The 23,910-nt window shown below is 42.3% G+C and overlaps 1 protein-coding gene across 1 annotated transcript in view; it reads right to left on the bottom strand.

Annotated features, from left to right (window-relative positions):
- The window catches only part of LOC134965352 (nicotinamide N-methyltransferase-like), a 47,327-nt gene extending 25,091 nt beyond the window's left edge, over positions 1-22,236 (bottom strand). The window contains exons 1-2 of the mRNA XM_063941821.1: positions 22,089-22,236; positions 13,479-13,686 (exon numbers count right to left, since the gene is read on the bottom strand). Of these exons, the coding sequence (XP_063797891.1) occupies positions 13,479-13,686; positions 22,089-22,236 (356 nt within the window). The remainder of the gene's footprint in view (positions 1-13,478; positions 13,687-22,088) is intronic.
- Between the last annotated feature and the right edge of the window lie 1,674 nt (positions 22,237-23,910).

Raw genomic sequence — 23,910 nt, 5'->3', positions numbered from 1 at the left:
CCGACCCAAAGAAATGCTATTTTATCCAATGCTTCAAATGATTTGGTGACAGCCATTTGTGAAATAGCCCTCAACACGCTTAAAGGTAAAATACCATTGTCACAACGACAGTTGAAGTACCATAAAAAGAAGTGTGCCCTTATAAAATCGCTTTGTAATAAGAAATACGCTATTGGTAAAAAGAAGCGCTTGGTGAAGCAATCCAGTGGATATATTGGTTCGCTGCTTGGTTTTGCTATTCCGTTAATAACAGTACTTCTGACTATTTGCTGATAGAATATGCTGAAAAAATTTATCTGGTGCCTCAACAGCAGATAGATCATTTACACAACAAACCGAGCAGCAATGACATATGTAAAACAGCCACACAAGGTCTAGATGCAGAGATTGTCAACAAACTACAGAATAACAATTTATCAGAAAATGAAAAGGCAAAACGATACACATTGCATTACAGAGATATCAGGTGTTGAGTAAACAGTCTGATAGAGAAATGTCAACTTTAACTCTTTTATTGCGCGGTACAAATGCTGCTGATGAGTCAATTAACGATGCACAAGCGGATGATGCTGCTGATGTTTATAATGAAAAATTGTGCGGTGTTAATGCACGGTATAAGAAAAACTGTGAAATATAATTGAGTAAAATGACATGTTCTAAACACATTACAAGCTGTAATACTGAAGGCGAATTTCTGTATAAAGGTCATGCTGTACTAGGATCCAACATGCTGGATTTAATAAGAAGCATTACGCAAAACCATAGCGTGTCGAGTCGTAATGCACCAAATGGTTGGCATGAACTTATGCGTGCTGTCTGAATTAAATATACCATCCACTGTAGTTGTTAATGTCGCAAATAGACTACAACTAGACTGTTTAAAAGCAGAGATACACGCCAGATCTGATGGCACTGTCACAGAACCAGCACCACTACAAACCCTTAAAAAAGACATATACAGGTTTTTAATTCCCCCGGCCTAACAACACCACATGGCTAGTTACTACCTAGGAAAAGAGCTTTAGGTCTGTTTCAGGAATCACAGTGGTTAACTCTATAGCATATAACTATTTTATATTGATTTATTTATTTATTTATATATTAGAATTTGTGTGAATATTTTGTTCCATAATGTTTGTATTGTAGTAATACTAAATTGTGTAAACGCATAGTTGATATTTGTTTTGTAATAATAGTACATGGGCCCTTATTCCGAGTTGATCGCTAGCTGCATTCGTTCACAGTGCAGCAATTAGGTAAAAACGCGGCACTTATGCATATGGGGCACAGTGCGCATGCGCGACGTACTTTCACAAAAGCCGATGCAGTTTCACACAAGGTCTAGCAACGCGGTGGCTTAGCGTTTGCACTGCTGCTAAAAGCAGCAAGCGAGCGATCAACTTGGAATGAGGGCCATTATGTTAACTCATATTTAAAAATGTAAAGAAATGGAACTGTCTGGGGAGAGGCCATAAGAATAAAAAAAATAACAAATGCCATACTCATTAAAATAAACAGCCAACCAGTGTTCACTAGGTTGTTCGCTAGTATTAGTATTGATTACAAATGTGCAAGGGTATTGTGTCAGTTTACAGTCCGGTAACATGTCACATGGATAGGTTCCTTTAAAAACATGTCGCATGTTTGGCATTGCATACAGAATGCGATTTATCTGTAATGTGTTCATTTTTGAACAGTGTAATGGCGGTTGTAAAAATATGCGAAAAACATAAAAATAAATGATTTCATTTATAGATAATCATACAACACATCTCGCCTTTGATTAATCTTAATGATATAATCAAATAAAGCGTATATTATTACATAGACTGTCCGGTCGAACGCTTCTGAAAAGCGGAATTCTGCACGTAAATTGCCTGTTATTAACAATAGGTGTTCCACACATTCCTGTTCAGGTGACAGATCGAAAGCGAAAAGCATGTAACCGTTGAGGTACTCTTCACAGTCAATCAGTATACCAGAATCTGATTTCTGCTTATTTGTAATCTGTATGAGCGACATGTACTCACGCACCGCATTACCATGTCCAAAGTCTGGTTGAAACGGCTTGGCCAGGTACGGGTAGCCGTCCAGGTAGAGAGATGCAAAATTTACGTTTTAATGTTTAAAACGTAATGAGTTCTGATCATAGGTTCCTGTTCCTGTCTACAAACACAGCTATGACTGTTTTTGGCACTTGACCTAAAAACACATTTTCTAAATTAAACACTCTACTGCCTGAAGTTTTTCACCCCTACACGATCAATCACGTATTTTGCATTGCCATTTAGCAAGGCCTGTGCATGTCCAATCCGAATGGCCGGCGAGACCTGAACTCTTTTCACAAACAGCGAAGCTGAGACGATCTGTATTTTAAAAACGTCTGCCTCCACTGACATTAAGCAGAATGTGTCTTTGTTTCTGGTAAGTTTTATTTTTAAATCAACAGCATTTAAGATTAGTTTATGTTGATGAAAAAGGTCACAGTGCAGAGGCCCCAGTAATTCAAATGTGCGACTCTGCACCGTTGCTCTTGCGCGTTTTATAAAGCCGGTATTTTCCCCATCCTGAGCCCTGGAGTTATGTTCTCCAGCCACATCTTTGTAAAATAAGCCTGTTGTGTGCTTTGTGGATAAAGCATCAGAGCTGTAATTCAATATGGTCTCAATGTATGCTCGATAGGCGTAAAGATTGTTGGATTGAGATATGAGCCGGTCGCCAAAAGAAACATCCACCTGACTGAACAAAGTCGCTATGGGATAATTAATAAGGTCTACCCGTGCCCCTTGGGGTATCGGATTGTTGTCGGTACGTACGATCTTACACGTCACATACAGCAGAGTGTTGTTCAGCTCGTAGTAGTGTTCACCACTGGCCGCTATATAAAATTCCAGCGGTGCTGTCTCTGATATCGCTGCTAAAGGTTGAACTTCGACGTATAGACTTTTCTCCAAGCTAGTTTGCATTGGTGGTACATCAAAAAGATCCAGCTCTGATTTTGCGCATTCAACGGACTCATTGGGGTTAATTTACTAATATGGGAGTTCTATTTAAGATGGGTTGTTGCCTATAGCAACCAATCAGATTATACTTCTCATTTATATAGCATTTTCTAGAAGTTAATACCTGGAATTTGATTGGTTGCTATGGGCAACATACCATCTTAAATAGAACTCCCATCTTAGTTAATTAACCCCCTTGTGTATGAAAGACATGGTTAAAAAATATCACCAACCCTTTGCTCAATTTTCTTTTCTTATTTAAGTTTTGACGTCTCCGTTTTTTGTTTAAAAGGGGCATACACCAAGGCGGAAGTGTTGTCGACCGCTTCCATTTTCTTTTAGCCAAACCTTTTCTTGTATATATTAAACCAGAACCATCTTGTTTTGCTGGATTCGTTGCGTGTAATTTATTCATTGCGGCCACTGTGGCTTGTCCGATGACGTCTTTTGCGATATTACATGCTGCACTTTTCACGTGTGGTTTAGCCAATTCTAGTCCTCTCCGGAAAAGAGGCACTGCTGTTCTGAACAGGCTACGAAAAATACCACTTAAACCACAGCCATACATGTATGCACTGCCGTGAAATCCCGGTAAACCATTACTGGCTTGTGCTTTATAATATTGCGCGTACAATACCGGATCACAATAGTTTTTAATGACAATCATTCTGTCAATTTAATAAAAAATCAGTTTTGCACCGTCAAGTGTAGTTTCTTGATCGCTTTCCCAAGCTTAAATGAAATAATCTTGTTCTGATCATTCTTTATCTCTATGGTTATCATGTCAAAATGCACTTTGCACAAAGGCACATAGTCGGGCTTCTCATATCGAATTGTGACTATCTCATTGTTACGGCCCTTAATTTTAACTGAGCACAACAGTGGTACATAACTGTCCTTGACTCTCTGGTGTTCGATAATGTCTGTGTGCACATACAACGTATATTGACCCCCTTTGATGTCGGCACATGGTTTAAAAATCTTAGTTTTAGGCTGTAAACCCAGTATCCGTGTCAGGTTAGAACCAGCGTGGATTTGATACAACTGCTTACTGTCACATGTTACAACACGTTCAAATGGATCATACATTAGTCTTAATCCAACATCCAGTTTCTGTTGCTCAATTTCAGCGTTGATTACGTTCAGTAGTGCATCGATTGTTTCATAAAAACCAGGTTTTATGCACAAACTCATGACCCTCGCCACTGGCTGATCCGCTGTGCCACCCCATGATATTTGCAGTATACAATCTTGTAAATCCAATGTATTCCAAGTATGCGTGTATTGTATTTCTGTAAGAGCGACTTCCAGTGCTGCAAGTGGGCGGGTATGGGCGGGTACGGCATACCCTTAAGAGTTTAGCCGTGGGTACGCCGTACCCACTCCGCCGGGCCGCCACTCACAGCATTGATGTGCGCAGTGCTCACCAGTTGCTGTGGCCAGCCGGGTACTGCTACTGCCGCTGCTGCTCCTCCCCTTCCCAGTGTGCAGGGAGCGTGATTGTGATGTCATCACTCTCCCGCAGCAGTGGGCGCAGAGTGGGGATGGCTGCTGAGGCTGCTTGAGCCGCGCACGTTAGGAGGAGGCGGAGCAGTGAGGCAATGTATGTCTAGCACTGTGGGGGCAATGTATATCTAGCACTGTGGGGGCAATGCATATCTGGCACAGTGGGGCATTGTAAATCTGGCACAGTGGGGCATTGTAAATCCGGCACTGTGGGGGCATTTTCTATCTAGCACTGTGGGGGAAATGTATATCTGGCACTGTGGGGCAATGTATATCTGGCACTGTGGGGCAACGTGTATCTGGCACTATTGGGGTCATACGTGTATCTGCCCCTCCTCCCATATGTGTATCACGCCCCCATTTTCATTGGCCACGCCCTATGTGACATTTGGCCACACCCATTTTTGCACGCGCGCCGAAGGCGCGCGCACACAGTACCCGTAAGACATTTTTTCTACTTGCACCACTGGCGACTTCCCACTCACCGGTTAAGTCTATCACCTTTGACAGTTTTGTTGTGTAGTTAGAAACCCTATTTAGCGGAAATGTTTCTGCAGAGGCATTACTCGGCAAGGTTATGTAGAACGATTTGTCATCCATTACTCACCTTGTTTAAGAGAGCCGCTTTTTAATATCTTTTATCTCTGATGTGTTGACCCAGCTGTTAAATTTAGCCGGATACCCGCGCCACTTGACTAATGCGTATTTCCAGCCACTGACCATTTTATTTTTTTAAATCTTTTCCACTTTGTAAATTTTATTATATTTTTTTGGCACAATTTGAAGCTCTTAGGGGTAAAAACTACCGGTGATATCTTCGCCGTAGAGGTCCATCAGCATGTAAAGCGGCTTAAGACCTTTAGTAATCACGCCATGTATTACAAATATCTCCTCAGAAAAATTCTATTTAAATCCTTTCTGAAATATATCCTTATATTTGGAAATACATACATGATCACCAACGGCTTATCGTATCAGTTTTCTTAGTTCTAAAGTATTCACTGTATGTCATCTTGAAAATTCTGTTAGATGGCGTCACTTCGCACGACATACAATTAATTGTTCTATGGTACGTGTTATTATAACTGTATATGAAATTTTGTAAAACATCTATATATATGTGAGTATTCTGAGCTGTGAAATAGCACCACATACATGTTTTTAAAGTACTATTGAAGCATTCTATAACAGCTGCTTTCACATCATTATTGGTCACAAAATGCTGTATACCGTATCTTTCTAATACTTTTTTTAGGATCTTGTTTAGAAACTCTTTACCACGGTCAGTTTGCAATTTCTTTGGCACACAGTTCTGCTGAAATATTCAAAAGCATTAGAAACTGTTGTAGCATTCTTGGTTGTTAGACCTGAAGGCCCACGCTCTATTACTGAAAATATCGATAATGGTTAATATGTATTTAAAACCATCATTGTACTTCACCAAGGTCTATGAGCGAGACCAAATCGCATTGCCATTGCTGATTAATATCCGATACGCAAATCATGTTCCTTTTATAGGTTTTTCGCGCCGGCTTATGCAACATATAGGCATCTTGATCTTGAAGCCATTTTTTATTTTCTGATCTTTTAAACTGCCCTATATTAGCCTTATAATATTTATCAATGCCACAATAACTACCAGTATTTAACACTGTGTAATACCTTTTTTTTCATCCATTTTTTTTGAATAGCAATGCTGTGTGACATACTGTGTGGCTTTTTTTCAAACCTATGTGTCTTATCTGACAAAACACATGTCTTGTAAGAGACTTTTGTGATCGCCCTTAGTCATAGGGCATTCACAAAAGTCTATTACAAGACATGTTTTGTCTGATAAGACACATGTCTTGTAAAAGACTTTTGTGATCACCCTATGACTAATTAAAAAAGTATATCAAATTATATCAAATTATGCAATTTATATTCAATTTATATTAAAAATGGGCGTAAAACATGGAGTCTCGGGGGGGGGGGGTTATGTGAGGTGATGTGGGCAGGGTGTGGGTGGAGACTAGGCGTGGTCACCTGTCACTTTTCGTTTGACAGAAAAGTGTTCTCTTACTACTCATTATAGTTAAACTATAGTTACATACAGATTAGTGCAGTGGTTGTTAAACTTTTTTGAATCATGGCACCCTAGGGTATCAGATTTTTTTTTCACATCACCCCTAGGCCAAAAGTTTCTTATTTAGAAATTTAGAAAGAGATTAAAATAAGTAAATTGTGTTTATATATCATCATTAGGTTTAGTTATGTGGTAAGGGACAAGATTTGTTTCTGTTTCTCCACATATATTTTGATTGTCAGCCACCAGGTTTTGCCTATTACATTGACCATAAAAAATTTGAATTGGTCCTGGACCACCAATCCAAGGCACCCCTGAAAGTGTCCTGAGGCACCCCAGGGTGCCGAGGCACACAGTTTGAGAACCACTGGATTAGTTTAAGAATTTTAATACAGGTTGAACTCGATGGACATTTTTGTCTTTTTTTCAACCTCATTAACTATGTTACTACTGTATGTTACTATGAATATGTGGAGCAAGATGTGTGGTTCCTGCCAAGGAATTTGTTGTGAAATTACAGTATATGAAAACACTGGTAAAAGTGCTTTTCTTAATACATGCAAATTAAAACACATTACTGATGCTGAAAATGGTCAAGTTCAAAACTCAACTACTGATGAACGCGCAAATATTCATCAATCTGCTGTTACAACTGCGAATACCCAAAATGTTGAATCTCAGTTCACAGTTCCACCTGTGTACTAGTGAAGTACCCAACAGTTAAAGGGGATCACAAACCCTGCATTGAAAACATTTTAAGTATCAGTAATAACCAGTGGTTAAAGTAGGCCAGAACGGGGCGGAACTGTGTTCTGTCACCTCTAATTGCAGGCGGAACCAGTTCCAGCTCTGCCCGGCCAAAGCATCAGGCCCCTGCTCCATTGTAAAGGTGGCAGTGGGCACCAGCCAATCCCAGCTCGCAGACTGGCTGCAGCACCAATCAAAAGAAGGGGCGGCTTTTACAAAATCTGTCCAATCACGGCTCGCAAACCGCCAGGCAATGAGAAGCTGAAAAGTGGTAGCTTCTCATTAGCTGGCAGTCCGTGAGCCAGTGCTGTCTGGCAGCTGCTGCCATTGTTTTACTGCAGCCAGTACCTGATGCTCCAGGCCACGGCCACTGAAGCAGGGGTGAGATGGGGAGGGAGTGAGAGGAGCAGGAGGTGAGATGGGGAGGGAGTGAGAGAAGCAGGGAGTGTGATGGGGAGTGAGTGAGAGAAGCAGTGGGTGAGATGGGGAGGGAGTGAGATGTGCAGAGGGTGAGATGGGGAGGGGGTGAGTGAAGCAGGGAGTGAGATAGGGATTGTGTGTGTAAAGGGCATTAGTATGTGAAATGGGCAATGGGAATAAGATTGTGCTACTGTGAGGCATTATTTTGAATTGGTGGTACTATTGTGTGACCATGCCACTTCCTTCTGAGGCCACACCCCTTTCTCCAAAATGCACTAAGCAGGAGGGGTCGCGGGCGAGGTGTGTTCCCCCACCTCTCCAGGACTACTTTAAGCCCTGGTAATAACAACTTTCTTACTGTACAATAATTGAAAAGAAAAGGTTGTCTAGTTTTACAGGATTATTGTGTTTTTCCTTGGAGAGAGGACATTTACAACATAAGTTCAGATTTAGTGTTGTGTACTTTGGCAGAACCATGCAAATTGTGTGGCAAAATGTATTTATTTCATTTGCGAAGAAATATTGAGTTTTGTTTAATGTTTATTGTTTTGTTAAATGTTTATTGTTATACTGCACAGAGTATAATGTATATTCTTTGTGTAACCGTTATATTATGTGATATTACATGTTCACATCACATTATTATGACCATCTACTACATTTGATGTCGGCAGTGCTTAGACCATAAAGTAAGTCATGTCATGTGTTGGCTTGGTGGGTATATAAGGTGTGCGATTAGCCATCTGTCCACATACTGTACAGTATCACTCATTGCTGTGATGGGTAAAAAGGGGCGAATTATCTGAGTTGCAAAAAGGGCTCCTCTGCCACGCACCCTCCAGCAGCTGTGGGATGCACTGCAATCAGCATGGCTCCAGATACCTGTGCCAACCTACCAGTACCTTATAGAGTCACTTCCAGCCATCTAGCTGCTGTCCGTGCTGCACACAGCAGTTATTCTGGCTATTAGGTGGTGGTCATAATAATCTGACTCAACCTTGTAGTTATAAAAATATATGCCTATTTTGATAAATATTTGATAAATATTAAGCATAAACTTAACTGGAAATTTATGGTAAAGATGTAGCTGCACTCATCCAGGGCAGATCCATCGCAGGCGTGCACTCCTGGTGTGACTAGGCAATCCATCCACCTAGCCCCGCCTGGAGTGCAAATAGATGCTCTCCCATTCTAGTGAGTGAGGCGCATCTCCATCACGGATGAGCACGTGCCCCAGATGGAGACGCACCCCATTCACTCAAATAGGAGTGCGGCTCCATCCTGGACACACGGATGGAGAAGCTTGGTGATAAACGCTCCCGGGAGGGCGCGCCCAGGCACTTATGGAGCCATGGTTAGCGTGGCTCCATCTGTACATCATTTAACTATTTATAGAAACACAATATTATGTAGGACTATCGCTATTGTAAAGGGAAAGTTGGCATTTACCTGATTTTATAAAAATACAAAAAGTTAATTTTGAGGTTTTTAATCATTGATGGCATGTAGTCCTAACTTTAAAAAAAAATGTGTGCGAAATATTATTTTTCTGATTTACCAAGTAGAATTGAGTTTATTCTTAATGTACTATAAAGAAAACTATTTTTCTTGCATTAGATGTTCTCTATGTAACATTAGTTACATGTGCGTAACATTAGTTAGAAGAACATCTATTTAAAAACACAGATTAATAATATTTATTTCAATTATTTAAATAAATATTTAAATAAATAAACCAACATGATGAAATTCAGTGCTGGTCTAAAGAAAACAAAATTACATTTACATAAAAGAAGCAGAAAATTACATTGCAACAAAGGCTGTTACTTTTAATCACTCATTACATGCAATGTTAGTTACAGCACATTGGACCAGAATTTTTTATTAAATGTCAACTTGAGTTTTTCAGCAAAGAATGTAATTTACACTTATAAAAGCACAAAGAGGTGTAGAGAGTTAGCTAATGTAGGAGGGCCACACTTGTGAAAAGAGACTCGGTCAATTACATGTTGAAGATGTAAGTGAGGTAGCAGGTGCCATGCGTGGCACTCACATTACATATACAAACAGTAATCCTGAGGTATTACATTGCTTAAAAGTTCAGAGAGTAACAATATGATGAAGACAGGACTCTTAGAGTTATAGATTGAGTTACTGCTCCATCTGCAACGCGCTTCTCCAACAGTGTAGGGGAATATAAGGTCAACAACCATACAACAATACAAAACCACTATCTGCAAAAAGGAGGTGAGTGGAAATGGAGGCTGTGCCAGATGAAGGGTGGCAGAGGACCTGCATGACAATAAAAAAGAATGGCAGGAATATACATGGTGCCGCAATAGGGAAAGTATATGGTCACAGTAGTGCACTCTGTGTACTCCAGCTGCATTCCTGTGCAGGTATGTAGCAAAATGGCTGGTACCTACTGTAACCTCTGGTAGCAGTGGCAGCAAGGGCTTGTGCAAGAGGTAGCAGATGTGGAAGGGACATAAGCTGAACTAAGAATTTGAATTACTCTCCATTAGGCTGCCTCTCTTCTGTGGTTAAGATGCAATGTTACATTATAGCCATCAGGAATGGGGAGCCATCAGCCCCCAGGAGAGATCAGCCAGCAGGGCCCAGTGTCTGGTATTCCCTAAGGAGGCAATATGGCTCCAGAGTTAAGCCAGGTGTCTGAATGCAGCATCATGGACACAACGTGGTTAAGACCTCCAACAGTGCCCAGAAATTTATTCCACAGCTTCTGTGTTCCCACTAGGCATCAACTTCAGAGGCCCACGATCACCTCTTGGAGCATCATTAATTCCACGCTGGTAGCGAGGGATATTGGCCAATATGTTTGCGCTAGACAGTACAGGGATTGTGTCTGGTAACAGCTCCAAATATGTCCTTTTAAGTCTTGTTTTAAAATGTGTCACTTCTAACTGCATATGTTATTTGTTGTATTGTATTTTATACAAAAACTTTTGTAATTTTACTCAGTGAAAAACTTATGCAGTCCATCCTTGTCATGCATTGACAGGTTTATACTTTTAAAGCATAGTCTCCGTGTGTTTACAAATTACATCAGTGGTCGCTCATAATATCCTATATCTGTTACTATATATAGAGAGAAATGAAAACCAATATCCACTGAAAAGGAATAGGGGAGAGATGGTAACACAGGGGTTATAATATAATATAGAGGCAACGGTGTAACATATGGGTGGCAGTGGAACATGGGAGATAGTGTACTCTAGTGATGACAGTATAATACAGGAGTATCAAAACAGTTTAATATGTGGAATATAGTGTAATACTGTGGTGACTGTGTATTATAGAGGGGTGTCAGTTTAATACGTGGGTGATAATTCAATATAGGGGTGACAGTGTAATACAGATATGACAATTTAATACAGGGGTAGTATTTATTTATTTGTTTATTATTACCAGTTATTTATATAGGGAACACATATTACACAACACGTAACAAAGACTATTTGGTAATTCACAGCAGTACCTGCCCCATGGAATTTATAATCTGTATTTACTACCACATGCACACACTGTCACACTATGGTTAATTTTGTTGGGAGACAGTTATCCTACCACTATAGTTTATGGGATTGTAAAACAGGGGTGACAGTGTAATACAAGGGTGACAGTGTAATACAGGGGAGACAAGGTAATACAGGGATGAAAATGAGGTTCTCCCCTGGGTGAAACAGCACCTGTTCCTCCCCATGTTCAGCTGGATGATCTCACTGATGCTCAGGCTGAAGCTGCTGCAATTCCTGGCTATGTCCGCTATGGCCTCTAGCCTTATCCCTGCAATCCTCAGGCCGGCGGTTTGGTGAGATTTCAGAATCCGTGTATCAGAGTCTGCTCTCCCCTCACTGCAGACTGGGCAGCAAGGCGGCGCTCCCCACAGGGCACCGCATGTCCAGGGCAACAGAGGGGAGAGGAAAGTGGCCAGGATCTAGTGCTTGAAGGTGGTATCAATACAGGTCATGTCTCTCCCATCATCATAGCTGCTAAGACTATACAAAGTCCCCAATTCCACAATACACACTGCAGCAAATGTTGATCAGCTGTGCTGATTATTATTGTAACCCTTTATTGATGGGGCACCAGTAGAGCCAGTGATTCCCTCACTCCCAGCCACTGCAGGAGATGAGGATGGGGCACACATTGTAGAGGCTGCTCAGCACTGCCCACTCTAATGAATATTAGCAGTGATGAGTCTGGCAGAGAAGGCCAGACTCATTATACATTACAGAGAGCAGCAGCACACAAATAAGTGGGCGATTGTGATTAGATGCAGACAATGTGCCCACAGGGCAAATGCACTGTGTGCTGAGCACCATCCACACCACCATAGTAATGGCCCTGCTCTGAACCACAGCCTGCTTAAATGAGACTGATTCAAACACTTCATAAAAACTTACATTTTAGACTATTAACCTCTTCTCTGCTGCCTCATTTTCACAAACACTTTCTTTTGCACATTTGTAGCAAATTTTCCGTTGCAGCCAAGTGCTTCTTATCTACCGTCACTTTCTATGTTTCAGATTCAAAACATGAAGAATATACAGATCAAACACCAAAACCAAAACACGGGTGGTCAGCACACATCTCTAGTCTATAGTATTACCTACGTGGGATCCGAGGCAGCCAGTCAAATCTGAGCCCAGGCTCAGATTGACTCAGATCCCAGATGTTCAGGGCAGTTTAGATTTCTCTAGATAATGAGTTTATTGGAAACAAAAATAAATAGTGAAACAGACATTTAAGTTCTGTGCAGATTATATCCTTTCCTCATATACTGGTTTCCATTGATGCAGAATGCTGACTCTTACCTGTAAAAGAAGACCTAATAATCTATACATTCACTGACCACTAGATGTCAAGAACAAACAGCCAATAGAATGGTTTCCCATACTGAAGCCAAACTCATGGATTACCATAATGAAGCATACATAACTATGCTCTGTTGATCATGTGGTACAATGCTATGTATGATTATTTCATGTTTATACTCTGAGGAGCAAGTTCATGTCCTTCACAAAGCGGTTTTTATTTGTGTTTTACCTATAGCACTACTACAGGAAAGAAGAATCCATATACATTTAAGTGATGAATGAAATTGAAACTGGGCAAGTTGATTTAATAAAAGAATCAAACAGTAAGGTGTTTAGTAATATTAGCTAATTCTGCTGAACTGCATGTACCAGCAGACCATGGCAAGCAGTGCACAAAGGAGATTTTTTTCAGCCCAGACTAAATGAGGCCTAGTAAGAACTCCATGCTTTATTTTTGGCATGTAGAGCATTTGGAATAGTTTACTGTGTACTGACAGTGTCGGGCTGGGTTATGATTGGCCCACCGGGGGAATGCAGTGGTAAGGGCCCATGTGTAGGGAAGTGGCCAGTCTCTACTGAGGTTTGGATAATCATTAGCGAGTGCATAGACTGGGCCCCTTGATAGGTATATATAGTAAATACTGATAGCTCATGCAATGTACCAGATTAATAACACCAATGCAATGTAAAAAATATACTTTAGTCAACTGCAGTATAAAGATAGCTATGTATTATGTATAAATCAAGTATGCAGCATGGAACCTGATCAGTATAGGAAGAGGTGGGCCTCCGGGAAGTGGGGACCACCGATGGTTTCCCTTACACCCCTCTGGGCCAGTCCAACCCTGTGTACTGACACTGGGATTACTCATGATAGATGATGCTAAATTACTGTACCTGTTTCCTTCTAGACATTTAATATATGCCATTACATGAGACCAATCAAATGCTCCGGTACGTGTGTTAATCCATTTGTTCAGCTCCATAATACATGGCTCCGAGCACTTCAGCACAAGGATCTGTTTGAAATATTCACTGGCTGTATAGAGATGATGAATAAAGGATCCAGTACTGATGTCAATCAAAAGGTCTCCCTTAATGTGACCTGCAGGGAAAGATTACAGTGATTACAAACTGCAATATATTACAGCATCTATATATTATAGCATCTATTCTATGTGGGATGTTGTGAGGATCCTGCCAGTCAGAATACCTGCAGTCAGAATCCCGGCGGTAGTAATAATAATAATTATTATTATGATTATTATCTTTTATTTATATGGTGCCACAAGGGATCCACAGCACCTATTGCAGAGTATTTAAACAAATGAGGAAAACAAGAAAATCACTTACAGTTTGAGACAATACAGGACAAGAATTAGGTATATACAAAACAACCAGGGGTTAGGTGCCCATCAAAGGGAGTATTGAGTATAAGATAGTGTAAGTAAGAGAAAGAAAGGCACATGAGGGAAAAATGCCCTGCTCTTGTGATCTTACAATCTAGAAGGTGTAGAGCTAACAGACCAGGGTGCACAGAAGATGTAGACCATCAGCATGGACAAGAGGATTAGGAGGACAGGTGGCTGGGTTTGGTGAAGATGTACGTCTTGAGAGCCCGTTTGAAGTTTTGTAGAGAGGTGGAGAGTCAGATAGAGAGAGAGAGAATTCCAGAGATAGGGAGCAGCACGTGCAAAATCTTGTAGGTAGGACTGGGAGGAGGTAATCCGTAGGCAGGAGAGTCGGTCTGCATTAGCAAAGCAAAGAGGATCAGTGGGAGTGTAGAGAAATGAGGTCAACGATGTAAGAGGGAGAAGAGTGGGTGGGGGCTTTTAAGATGAGTGTGAGAAGCTTGAATTGGATTCTGAAGGGTAAGGAGAGCAAGTGAAGGGCTTGTAAGGGAGGGGAGGTGGATGTAGTATGTTTGATGAGATGGACAGCTACATTGAGGATAGATTGGAGTGGATAGAGCTGTGTGCCAGGGAGGCCAGAAAGGAGATTACAGAAATCTAATCTGGAGAAACCAGTGAGTGGATGATTGTTTTAGTAGCATCCTGGGTGTTAAAGGGTCTGATCCTGGAAATGTTTATGAAATTGAAATGGCAGGTTTGTGAGAGGGGCTGAATGTGTGGTTTAAAGGAGAGGGAGGAGTCAAAGATTACTCCAAGACAGCACACTTGGGGGCTAGAGATAGTAGTGCCATCAATAGATAGTGAAATTGTAGGAGGTGAGGTTATGTGGGAGGAAGGGAAGATATTTAGCTCAGACTTAGACATGTTAAGTTTTAAGAAAGTGCTGAGGCATCCAGGAAGGGATAGCAGAGAGACAATTGGAGATAAAAGTAAGGAGAATGTGGGAGAGGTCAGAGGAGGAAAGGTAGATTTGAGTATTATCAGTGTAGAGATGATATTGTAAGTCAAAAGAGATAATGAGCTCGCGAAAAGAGGATGTGTAGAAAGAGAAAAGGAGAAGACCAAGAACACTACCTTGGAGGACACCTACTGGTAGAGGAAGTGCGGGGGTGGGGTAATTAGAAAAGACACTTGAGGCTGGGGCTGGCAGAGCAGGGAGTTTACAGTGGCAAAGAGCCACCAGGGGTTTGATGGCTGGGAGGAGATGAGGTTATAAAAGTATGATTGTTTAGAGAGGGAAAGGGCAGCACAGTAGGATGAGAGAATACATTTGTAATGGAGGAAGTCTTGCTTAGAGCGTGTTTTCCTCCACTGTCACTCGGCAGTACATTGCGGTGCTGATAATCCTGATGGATGCAGATGGTTAGTACTGGGGTAGGGTTAGGAAGTAGGGGGAGGGTAAGGGGTAGACTACAGGGGTGGGGGAGGTTAGGGTTAGGTTGCAAGAAGGGATTGCTAGAGTTTGGTTTTGGGAAGGGTGGGTTAAAGATTGGGGAAGGTATAAAATACTTACTGGGTTCCATCATGATTATAACCATTGGGATACCGCTGTCAGCATCCTGAATGTTGTTATTGTGACTGCCAAGATTTCATACCCAACCTTCTATACATTACACTTTACTGTAATGTTAAAGATAAGCAAAAGCCTCAACACAGACCTGTTGCTCCTTCAGTGTAATGTATGAGGAATGTAAGTACTTATTTGAGCAGTATTATCAGTATCTGGGAACATCTACCCTAACAAAACACAAAGACATTTACAGACCTCTGGTGTCCATAATGTGCCATAATGTAAACTCTTAGAAGACATGAACACTTACTGTAGGTATCAATGATGTTCACAGTTTTTATGATAAATTAAATCACTATTGAATCCCTCAGTCTTTGTACATTTGCAGGTGGTATATTAGAGCAAAAGAGTGCAAGAGACCAGCCATGCAGTTTCTGAAATATTATTACAAAATGTTACTGTATTTCATCAGCACTAATTCCTAACTCTGCTAAGTACTGTTTAGTATACTGTATCTGGCTTCCATGAGGGTCCATTATTTCAGCTTCCATTGACCTTTTTGAAAGCGGTAGAAGTTATCGATTTCCCCCCCCCCTATTTTTAATTTTCTCCTGCATAGCCCAGTAAAATGTTGCAATATTAAGTATTGACTTGTGCCTTCTGGGGGTCCACTTCTTCACCAAACCCAGCCAAATCTCATCCTGATTCCTAACCCTCTGTTCCACGTTCTCTATGTACCCTATCTGTGTCACCCATGTCTGTCTACCCCTCCCCTTTAAATTGTAAGCTCTCACGAGCAGGGCCCTCTTCCCTCATGTGCTTATATATTGTTGGTCACCAAAATGCTGCACTGTAATACTATATACACTGCTCTCAAAAATGCAGCACAGATATGGAATAGATACTTGCAGTGACACAGAGCTGCAAGATACAGCAATGGCCTACTGTACAACTATGTACTGTTAGTCACCAAAATGCTGCACTGTAATACTATATATACTGCTCACAAAAATGCCGCACAGATATGGAATGGATACTTGCAGTGACACAGAGCTGCAAGATACAGCAATGGCCTACTGTACTACTATAATTATTATATACTGGTGGTCCCCAGTCCCCACAATGCAGCACACTGATCAGATATTTGCTGCACACTGAGCACAGATATGGAGCGTTTTCAGGCAGAGAACGTAGATATTTTCAGCACACTGAGCACAGATATGGAGCGTTTTCAGGCAGAGAACGTAGATATTTTCAGCACACTGAGCACAGATTATTTGCAGCACACTGAGCACATATTACAGAGCTTTTCAGGGAGAGAACGCTGCCACGTCCTCTCCGTTCAATCTCCAATGCACGAGTGAAAATGGCGGCGACGCGCGGCTCCTTATATAGAATATGAATCTTGCAAGAATCCGATAGCGGGATGATGACGTTCGGGCGCTTTCTCGTTAACCGAGCAAGGCGGGAAGATCCGAGGCTGCATCGGACCCGTGTAAAATAGTTGAAGTTTGGGGGGGTTCGGATCCCGAGGAACCGAACCCACTCATCTCTAGTAATGATGCCTGTAGTCCTTCTATTGCAAAATACAGCTATTGCCAGGAGAGCTGTTCTTTTGGATTTTAGCAAGCATATGGCATTAGTAAATTCTGTTATGTGTGCGAAGAGTAGCAACATGCAATGCTTGATGCACCGCATGTCTCTAGGCACTGCACAAGCTGTAAAAGGGTACCATCAGGGAAGCAGCCACCAGCACCTGCCGCGCAGCTCTTGTTACAGCTCCGCTACTAATGTAAGCAGAGTCTATGGGGCTATTGCAGGGTGAGCACTGTACACAGGGCCGGATTAACAATGGGGCGGATGGAGCTGCAGCTCCAGGCCCCCCATTGAAAATAGGCCCACCGCAGTGTATTGGCCCAAAACCATCGGCATTACAATGAGTCACAGTGACTCATTGTATGCTGCTACCAGACAGTGCCGATTATGTGACAAGAACTGTCAGGCCGGGATGGAGGAGGAGCCGCTATCCCCTCTCAGCTCCTCCCCCCTGAATTTAGTGCTACTGATGAGGAGGACGGCCAGGCCACAGGGGGAGGACCGTAGGAGGGACACAGCAACGTAATGGCCGCACCACCTCCAAGCTTGTTTCCCGCACCCCACACCGCGCTGGCCGCTTCCCGCACTCCACAATCCGCTGGCTGCCTCATGTGCACCCATATTGTGCGGGCCGCCCACCGCACTGACAGCCTCCCGCACTGGTCGCCTCCCGCACCGCACACTGCTTTGGCCAGCACACCCCCAGCCGCTGCCTGCTCCTCACACCACGCTGTCCCCCCCCCCCCCCCGTCCGGCCGGCTTCCGCACCCCGGCCGCTTCTCACTTCTGTCCTGCTTCACGCTGGGCAGAAGTAAAGTCACAAAGAGCACTGCGCAACATAGAGCTATGGGAACAAACTGCAGCCAGTGCTGATGCTTGTAAGTGACTGCGCACAAACTCTCTCTCTCTCTTTCTCGATCCCCCCTCTTTCGATCTCTCCCTCTCTTGATCTCTGTGCCTCCCTCTCTCAATCCCTCTCTCTCTCTCTCTCTCTCAATACAGGGTCCCTGGCGCATAATCCTCATAGACATATTTATACACTTAATTGTGCTAAGAAATAACCACTGTGTATATTTATGAAACACAGACGTGACATTTATTGCAGAAAAAAATATTTGAAACAATTAAAAACAATGTAAAATGAAGCAACTTTAGGGAGGTAGATATAAGCTGGGTGCCTTAGTAAAAGTGACTGGTGCTTGATTCCATATGCATTGGGAACAGTCTCACCGTTATTTGAAGACGGTGGGTTAGCTTTAAAAGATAGCTGTGGAGTCCTAGGCTGAATAGCCTGGCACCACTGCACTCAGCGTTTTTCAGCAAGACACCTCCAGCTCCAAAAGAAAACTCGCCTCACTTCTCCTCCAAGCAACGCGCTTTGGTCGTATAATGACCTTTCTCAAGTGATGAGGCAGCATTGTCCTCATCACTGCGCTTTCAGAAAATACTATCTTTTTCATTTTGTCCAGAATGTATAAAAGAGGCTACCTTTTTCAGTGTATAAAAAAGGGGGTTCTTGGTGCAATTTATTTAAGGGGCTACCTGTTGCAGTCTATATAAGGGGCTACCTGTTGCAGTCTATATAAGGGGCTACCTGTCGCAATGTGTATAAATAGGGGCTCTGCCTAGCACAATGTGTATAAAAAAGGGGCTCTGCCTGGCGCAATGTGTATAAGGGGCTGTACCTGGCATATATAAGGGGTACTACTGTGTGGTGTAATGTGACTGACGGACACTATTGTGCGGTGTAATGTGAATTGGTACAATTATGTGGCCACGCCTCTTTCGGTGAAGCCACGCCCCAATATAATTTACACGCCTTCGGCGTGCATTATCCCTTTTTTCAATGGGGAGAGGGGGTCGCCAAAGGAAACGTTCACCCTGGGAGCCACAAGGTCTAGAACCAGCCCTGACTACAGCATATACAGACTAGGAGGAGGAAGGAGGGTGGGGGGGCACACTGACACATATACAGACTAGGAGGGGAGGTGGCACACTAATACACATAACAGATTAGGAGGGGAGCGGGGGCAAACTGACGCATATACAGATTAGGAGGGGGCACACTGATGCATATACAGACTAGGAGGGGAGGGGGGGCACATTAATTGGTAGCGCATAGATCCCCTTTGCTGAAAGGACCTTTACTATAATACACTGGGTCAATGTCACCTGTGCCGAGTGAAGTGAGACTCCAAACCCAAAGTGTGGCGAGTGAAGCAAGCCCGTGAAGGTACAATGGAGCCAAACTAACCCCCCCCCCCTTCCCCAAGAAAGTAACTTACAACAAACCTAGATTGGAGAAAAAATTCAAGTGCTGTAATGGCATAAGACAACTTCCACCCACAGCTGATGTCACATCTGGGTCCTTAAGGCGCTGGGGATATAGATTCTACCCACACTAATGCATATACAGACTAGAAGGGGAGGGGGCACACTAATGCATATACTTTTAAGGACACACTCCTTTTCAGTGGCCATGCCCCCTTTTTAGGCACACACAGCAATAATCCTGATTCATTTCCCATACCCCCACTTCGACGACCACTGTATGTATGGGTCTGTTGTTCTGCTCCTCTTTTAAATGGTTGCAGGTAGGCACTAGCTATGACCTCCATAGAGATAGCACACCCATGGCACAGGCCACACCCCCTATTTAGACCACCCCCACCACCGTGCTTGTCACACCTCCTGCCAAGTCACACAATAGGCCCTTCATACATTTCAGCTCCAGGCCCATGTGGACCTTAATCTAGCACTGACTGTACATGCTGAGGAATTTACCAGACACAATTGTGCAATTGCAGAGTCAGACACATGATGCACACATCAACCCTGGCAGCTGAAGAGGTAGAACCTGGGTGGAAGGAGTTTGGTTACATAGGATGAGTTTTTGCAAATGCAAGATTATGCTGAATAATTAATTTCCAACATCTACAGAGTGTTGTAGTCTAGCTCTGTGATTTGCAGTGCGCAAATAGTGTGAAACGTGTATCTGTTTTAAACTACTATTCCCGACAGCATGCAGAGCTTCTCTTTCTGGTATTCCCAGGAATGGTGGAGCCTGATAGGGCCCATTCTAGGAAGAAGGCTGGAAACATGATAGGTGAAAGGGGGTCCGGGACATGGAGGCACTAAGACAAGTCATCATTAATGCAGTTTATTTGTTTTAAGTTTTATTCTAAACCTGCACAGTGGCTTAATATAAACTGCTGCTTATTATGGTGACTTTACAATCTGGTATAATAGTGTGTCAGGAATTATTAAAATAAAAATATTAAACGATTAGCAGCACCTGCTGTGTCATGTTCTCCTCTTTCTGGACAAGGAGGCATCTAATAAGGTCATTTTGCTGGCGCTGATCGGTGTGTGCTGAGAGGTGTTTATTGCAGAGAAGGGGGAATGAGAGTGCTGTGAGGTGATTGATGAAGTGGGAGTTCTGTGAGGTAATTACTGTAGGGGGGTGCTGTTGTGTGATTATTAAACAGGGAGAGCACCATGAGAGGTAGACATTAAAGGGTCCTGTGGGGTGTGCTGTAAACAGACCTGCCCCATAGACTCTTGCCCTGTTACCCACTACATCTGCCCTGCAGACTCTCTCACCCCATCATCCACCACATCTGACCCCACAGAGACTCTCACTATGCCGAATACCTGATTTATTACTGTGGACACAGGCTGGTGTGAAGGGGCTCACTGTATGGGCCATTTTCAAGGACTCCACCCCACTACCCTGTTCTACACCATTTGGGCCTCGAGGTTCCTGGCAAGGGCAGAAAGGCCCTTTGGACCTTGTTGGATGTTGCCCTATTGTTGCTGGTTGCAAAGCGGCCCTATAACAGTTCAAGTTTCAGGGGCCCAAAAATGTAGGTCCGCCACTGCAGTGGATAGATGTGTTGATTGATGTAATTCATATTCCTAACACTAGTTTGCAATCTGTATGTAATGTCCACAGTCATATTCAGTTATCAAACACAGACTCGTACACACTGCATTTAGCAAATGAAAACAGTAATTCTTCACATTAACAATATACATCTAAACATAGAAATATATAATCTTAGATCCATCATAAAGTCTCATTATTACAATGTATTTATATAGTCTGAGCATTTTCTACAGCTCTGTACAGAGAACACATGCAGATCAGTCCCTGCCCCCATTAGAGAATTCATGGACAGATGTACTAAGCCTTGGAGAGAGATAAAGTAAATAGTGATAAAGTTCCAACCAATCAGATCCTTCTTATTATTTACCTAGCACTTTCTGGAGGATAATAGCTAGAACTTGATCTCCAGTTCTATAAACCCGCACTTTAATAAATATACCCCTAACTATCATTTTTCAAACTGTGGGGCAGATGTACTAAGACCTTGGGAGTGATACATGGGAGAGAGATAAAGTATCAGCCAATCGGCTCCTAACTGCTGAGATACAGGCTGTCTTTGAAAAATCACAATAAGGAGTTGATTGGTTCATAATTTATCTCTCTACTTTATCACTCTCCAAAGCTTAGTATATTTACGCCACAGCCTATAACATGACATTCAGGAGCTGATTGGCTGACACTTTATCTCTCTCCACTTTACCTCTCTACAAGGCTTAGTATATCTCCCTCATGGTCTGAATTCACGAACACACAATCGTGCACATGTAATCACTCACACAAGCGTAAGACGGTCAGTATAGTATACATAGTGACAGTACACGCCTCCCAACATTAGGGGCAGCAGGACTCCCGGCCAAAAGGGGGGGTGGCCTATAGAAAAGGGGTCTTTGTTACATGGGAGTGCAGTGATCATGAGCCTTCTGTCTCCTGTGAATAGACTCTTTCACCGCTGCTCTTCATAGAATTACAGAAGCCTCCCAACTGCCCCCCACTGCGGGACACTGTGGCCCATGGGTCGGACAGTGGGATAGTCCCAAAAAAATGGGACTGTCCCCTGAAAATTGGGACAGTTGGGAGGTATGTCAGTATAGTATACATACCCTCACTGAAAGCACGGTGTAAACATGCCATTGGAAATTTCATTGAATCCTCTCCAAAGCCCATTTCTTTGTTAGAAAAATATGTTTCCAGAAATTCTCTAGAATTAATGCCATGTACAGGATAGAATTTATGGGCGCTGGAATCCATCTTGTATTCCTGTATCAGACTGGCTGACTCTCACGTTTTCCCTCTTATGTATTACTGGCCCAGAAATTCTGTTTATATTCACCAGGATTCAGTTATGTATATTCATCAGTAACCAGGATATCAGGGTTATTATCATGTCATGGTTTCATGTGATAATATTAATATATTTTTTTTATGAGCTGTAAAATTAATGCAGGTGACAGTGTGATCATGTCCTAAAGCAGAATCATAATAATTTGAATTTTAAATATTATATTTACATGTTGTCAAATATTTAAATAAATACATTTATTTCTAGTACAAATCAGTGGCAAACACAGGTTTTACTTTGGGGGGTTTCCAAATGTAACATATATAGCACAGATTGACCCAGCACTCGCAGACCCTTAATGTCAAATTTCTTGCTGCTGGTGCCCTCCCACAGGGTTGCAGCCCAGTATTGTAGAATAATATTATATATATATATATATATATATATTCCACAGAATGTATGTGTGTTTGCTATATATATATATATATATATATATATATATACATATATATGGTATAGACTTGCTTGTGTGAAGGGGTCTCTCACCAATCAACATGCTCACAAATACAGGCGGCACTTCACGGACTTCAATAATACGGTAATGAATTTATATGTGAAAAAACAACATTCTGGTCTTTTCACATATAAATTCATTACCTTATTATTGAAGTCCGTGGAGTGCCGACTGTATTTGTGAGTGTGTTGATTGGTGAGAGACCTCTTTACACAGGCAAGTCTATACCATTTATCTGAGGAGGGCACCCCGGCAATACTTTTTATACACAGGAGTGCCAACTAATATGGACATAAAAAAAAAAAAAAAAAATATATATATATATATATATATATAGCACACACACACATTCGTACATACATACAGTTCACAAATACATAGACAATCAACACACATCCATAAATAAACAAGCAAGCACACATACACACACACACACACACATAAACATACATACTGCATACAAACACTTACATAGGGTACAGTACTACATTTATACTGTACATACCAGCCCAAGGGCTTACAGCAGACAGGCACCACAGCTCCCTCCGGACAAGCTGTTTGTAGAGAGCTATGTACAGTAACTCTCTGATGTTGGTGCCCCGCGATCGCGGCTTTTGCTGAGACGGAGACAGAGCTGTCTCCGTCTCTAAAACATTAAACTACGGTCATCGGGGGGTTCCAGGTACTCAGAAACCCCCCCTGCGTGCGCCACTGCAAACACATATACACATTGTTAGTTGTTTAATGTAAATGTACATGATAAGACGGATTCAGTATGCTTTCCTGCGGACGGAATGCCGGCTGTCCATATGCTGACAGCAGCATCCCACCCACCAGAATGCCGGCAGCAGGGAATATGCTAACAGTTCACAGGCGGTATCCTGACCACCCGGAACCTGACAGCCAGCAAATTAAATGCATCCCAATAAGACATCTGCTTTGTAGACTTTACATTTGGATTAAATGTGCATCTACTACCAAATCCTGCTCTGCTCAGCTGATAGTAACATCATATGAAACCTGGTTTTGTTTTTTTCCAGAACAGTTTTTTATTTTTATCCATTATTTATTACTGTACATTTAGAATGAGCTTTGGGTGTGAACTGCACAAACATAGAGAAAAAGTACC

Source organism: Pseudophryne corroboree, chromosome 10 (genome assembly GCF_028390025.1).
Source record: "Pseudophryne corroboree isolate aPseCor3 chromosome 10, aPseCor3.hap2, whole genome shotgun sequence".
NCBI lineage: Eukaryota > Metazoa > Chordata > Amphibia > Anura > Myobatrachidae > Pseudophryne > Pseudophryne corroboree.
The sequence above is the reverse complement of the archived record's forward strand: the minus strand, read 5'-3'. Positions and strand labels throughout refer to the sequence as shown.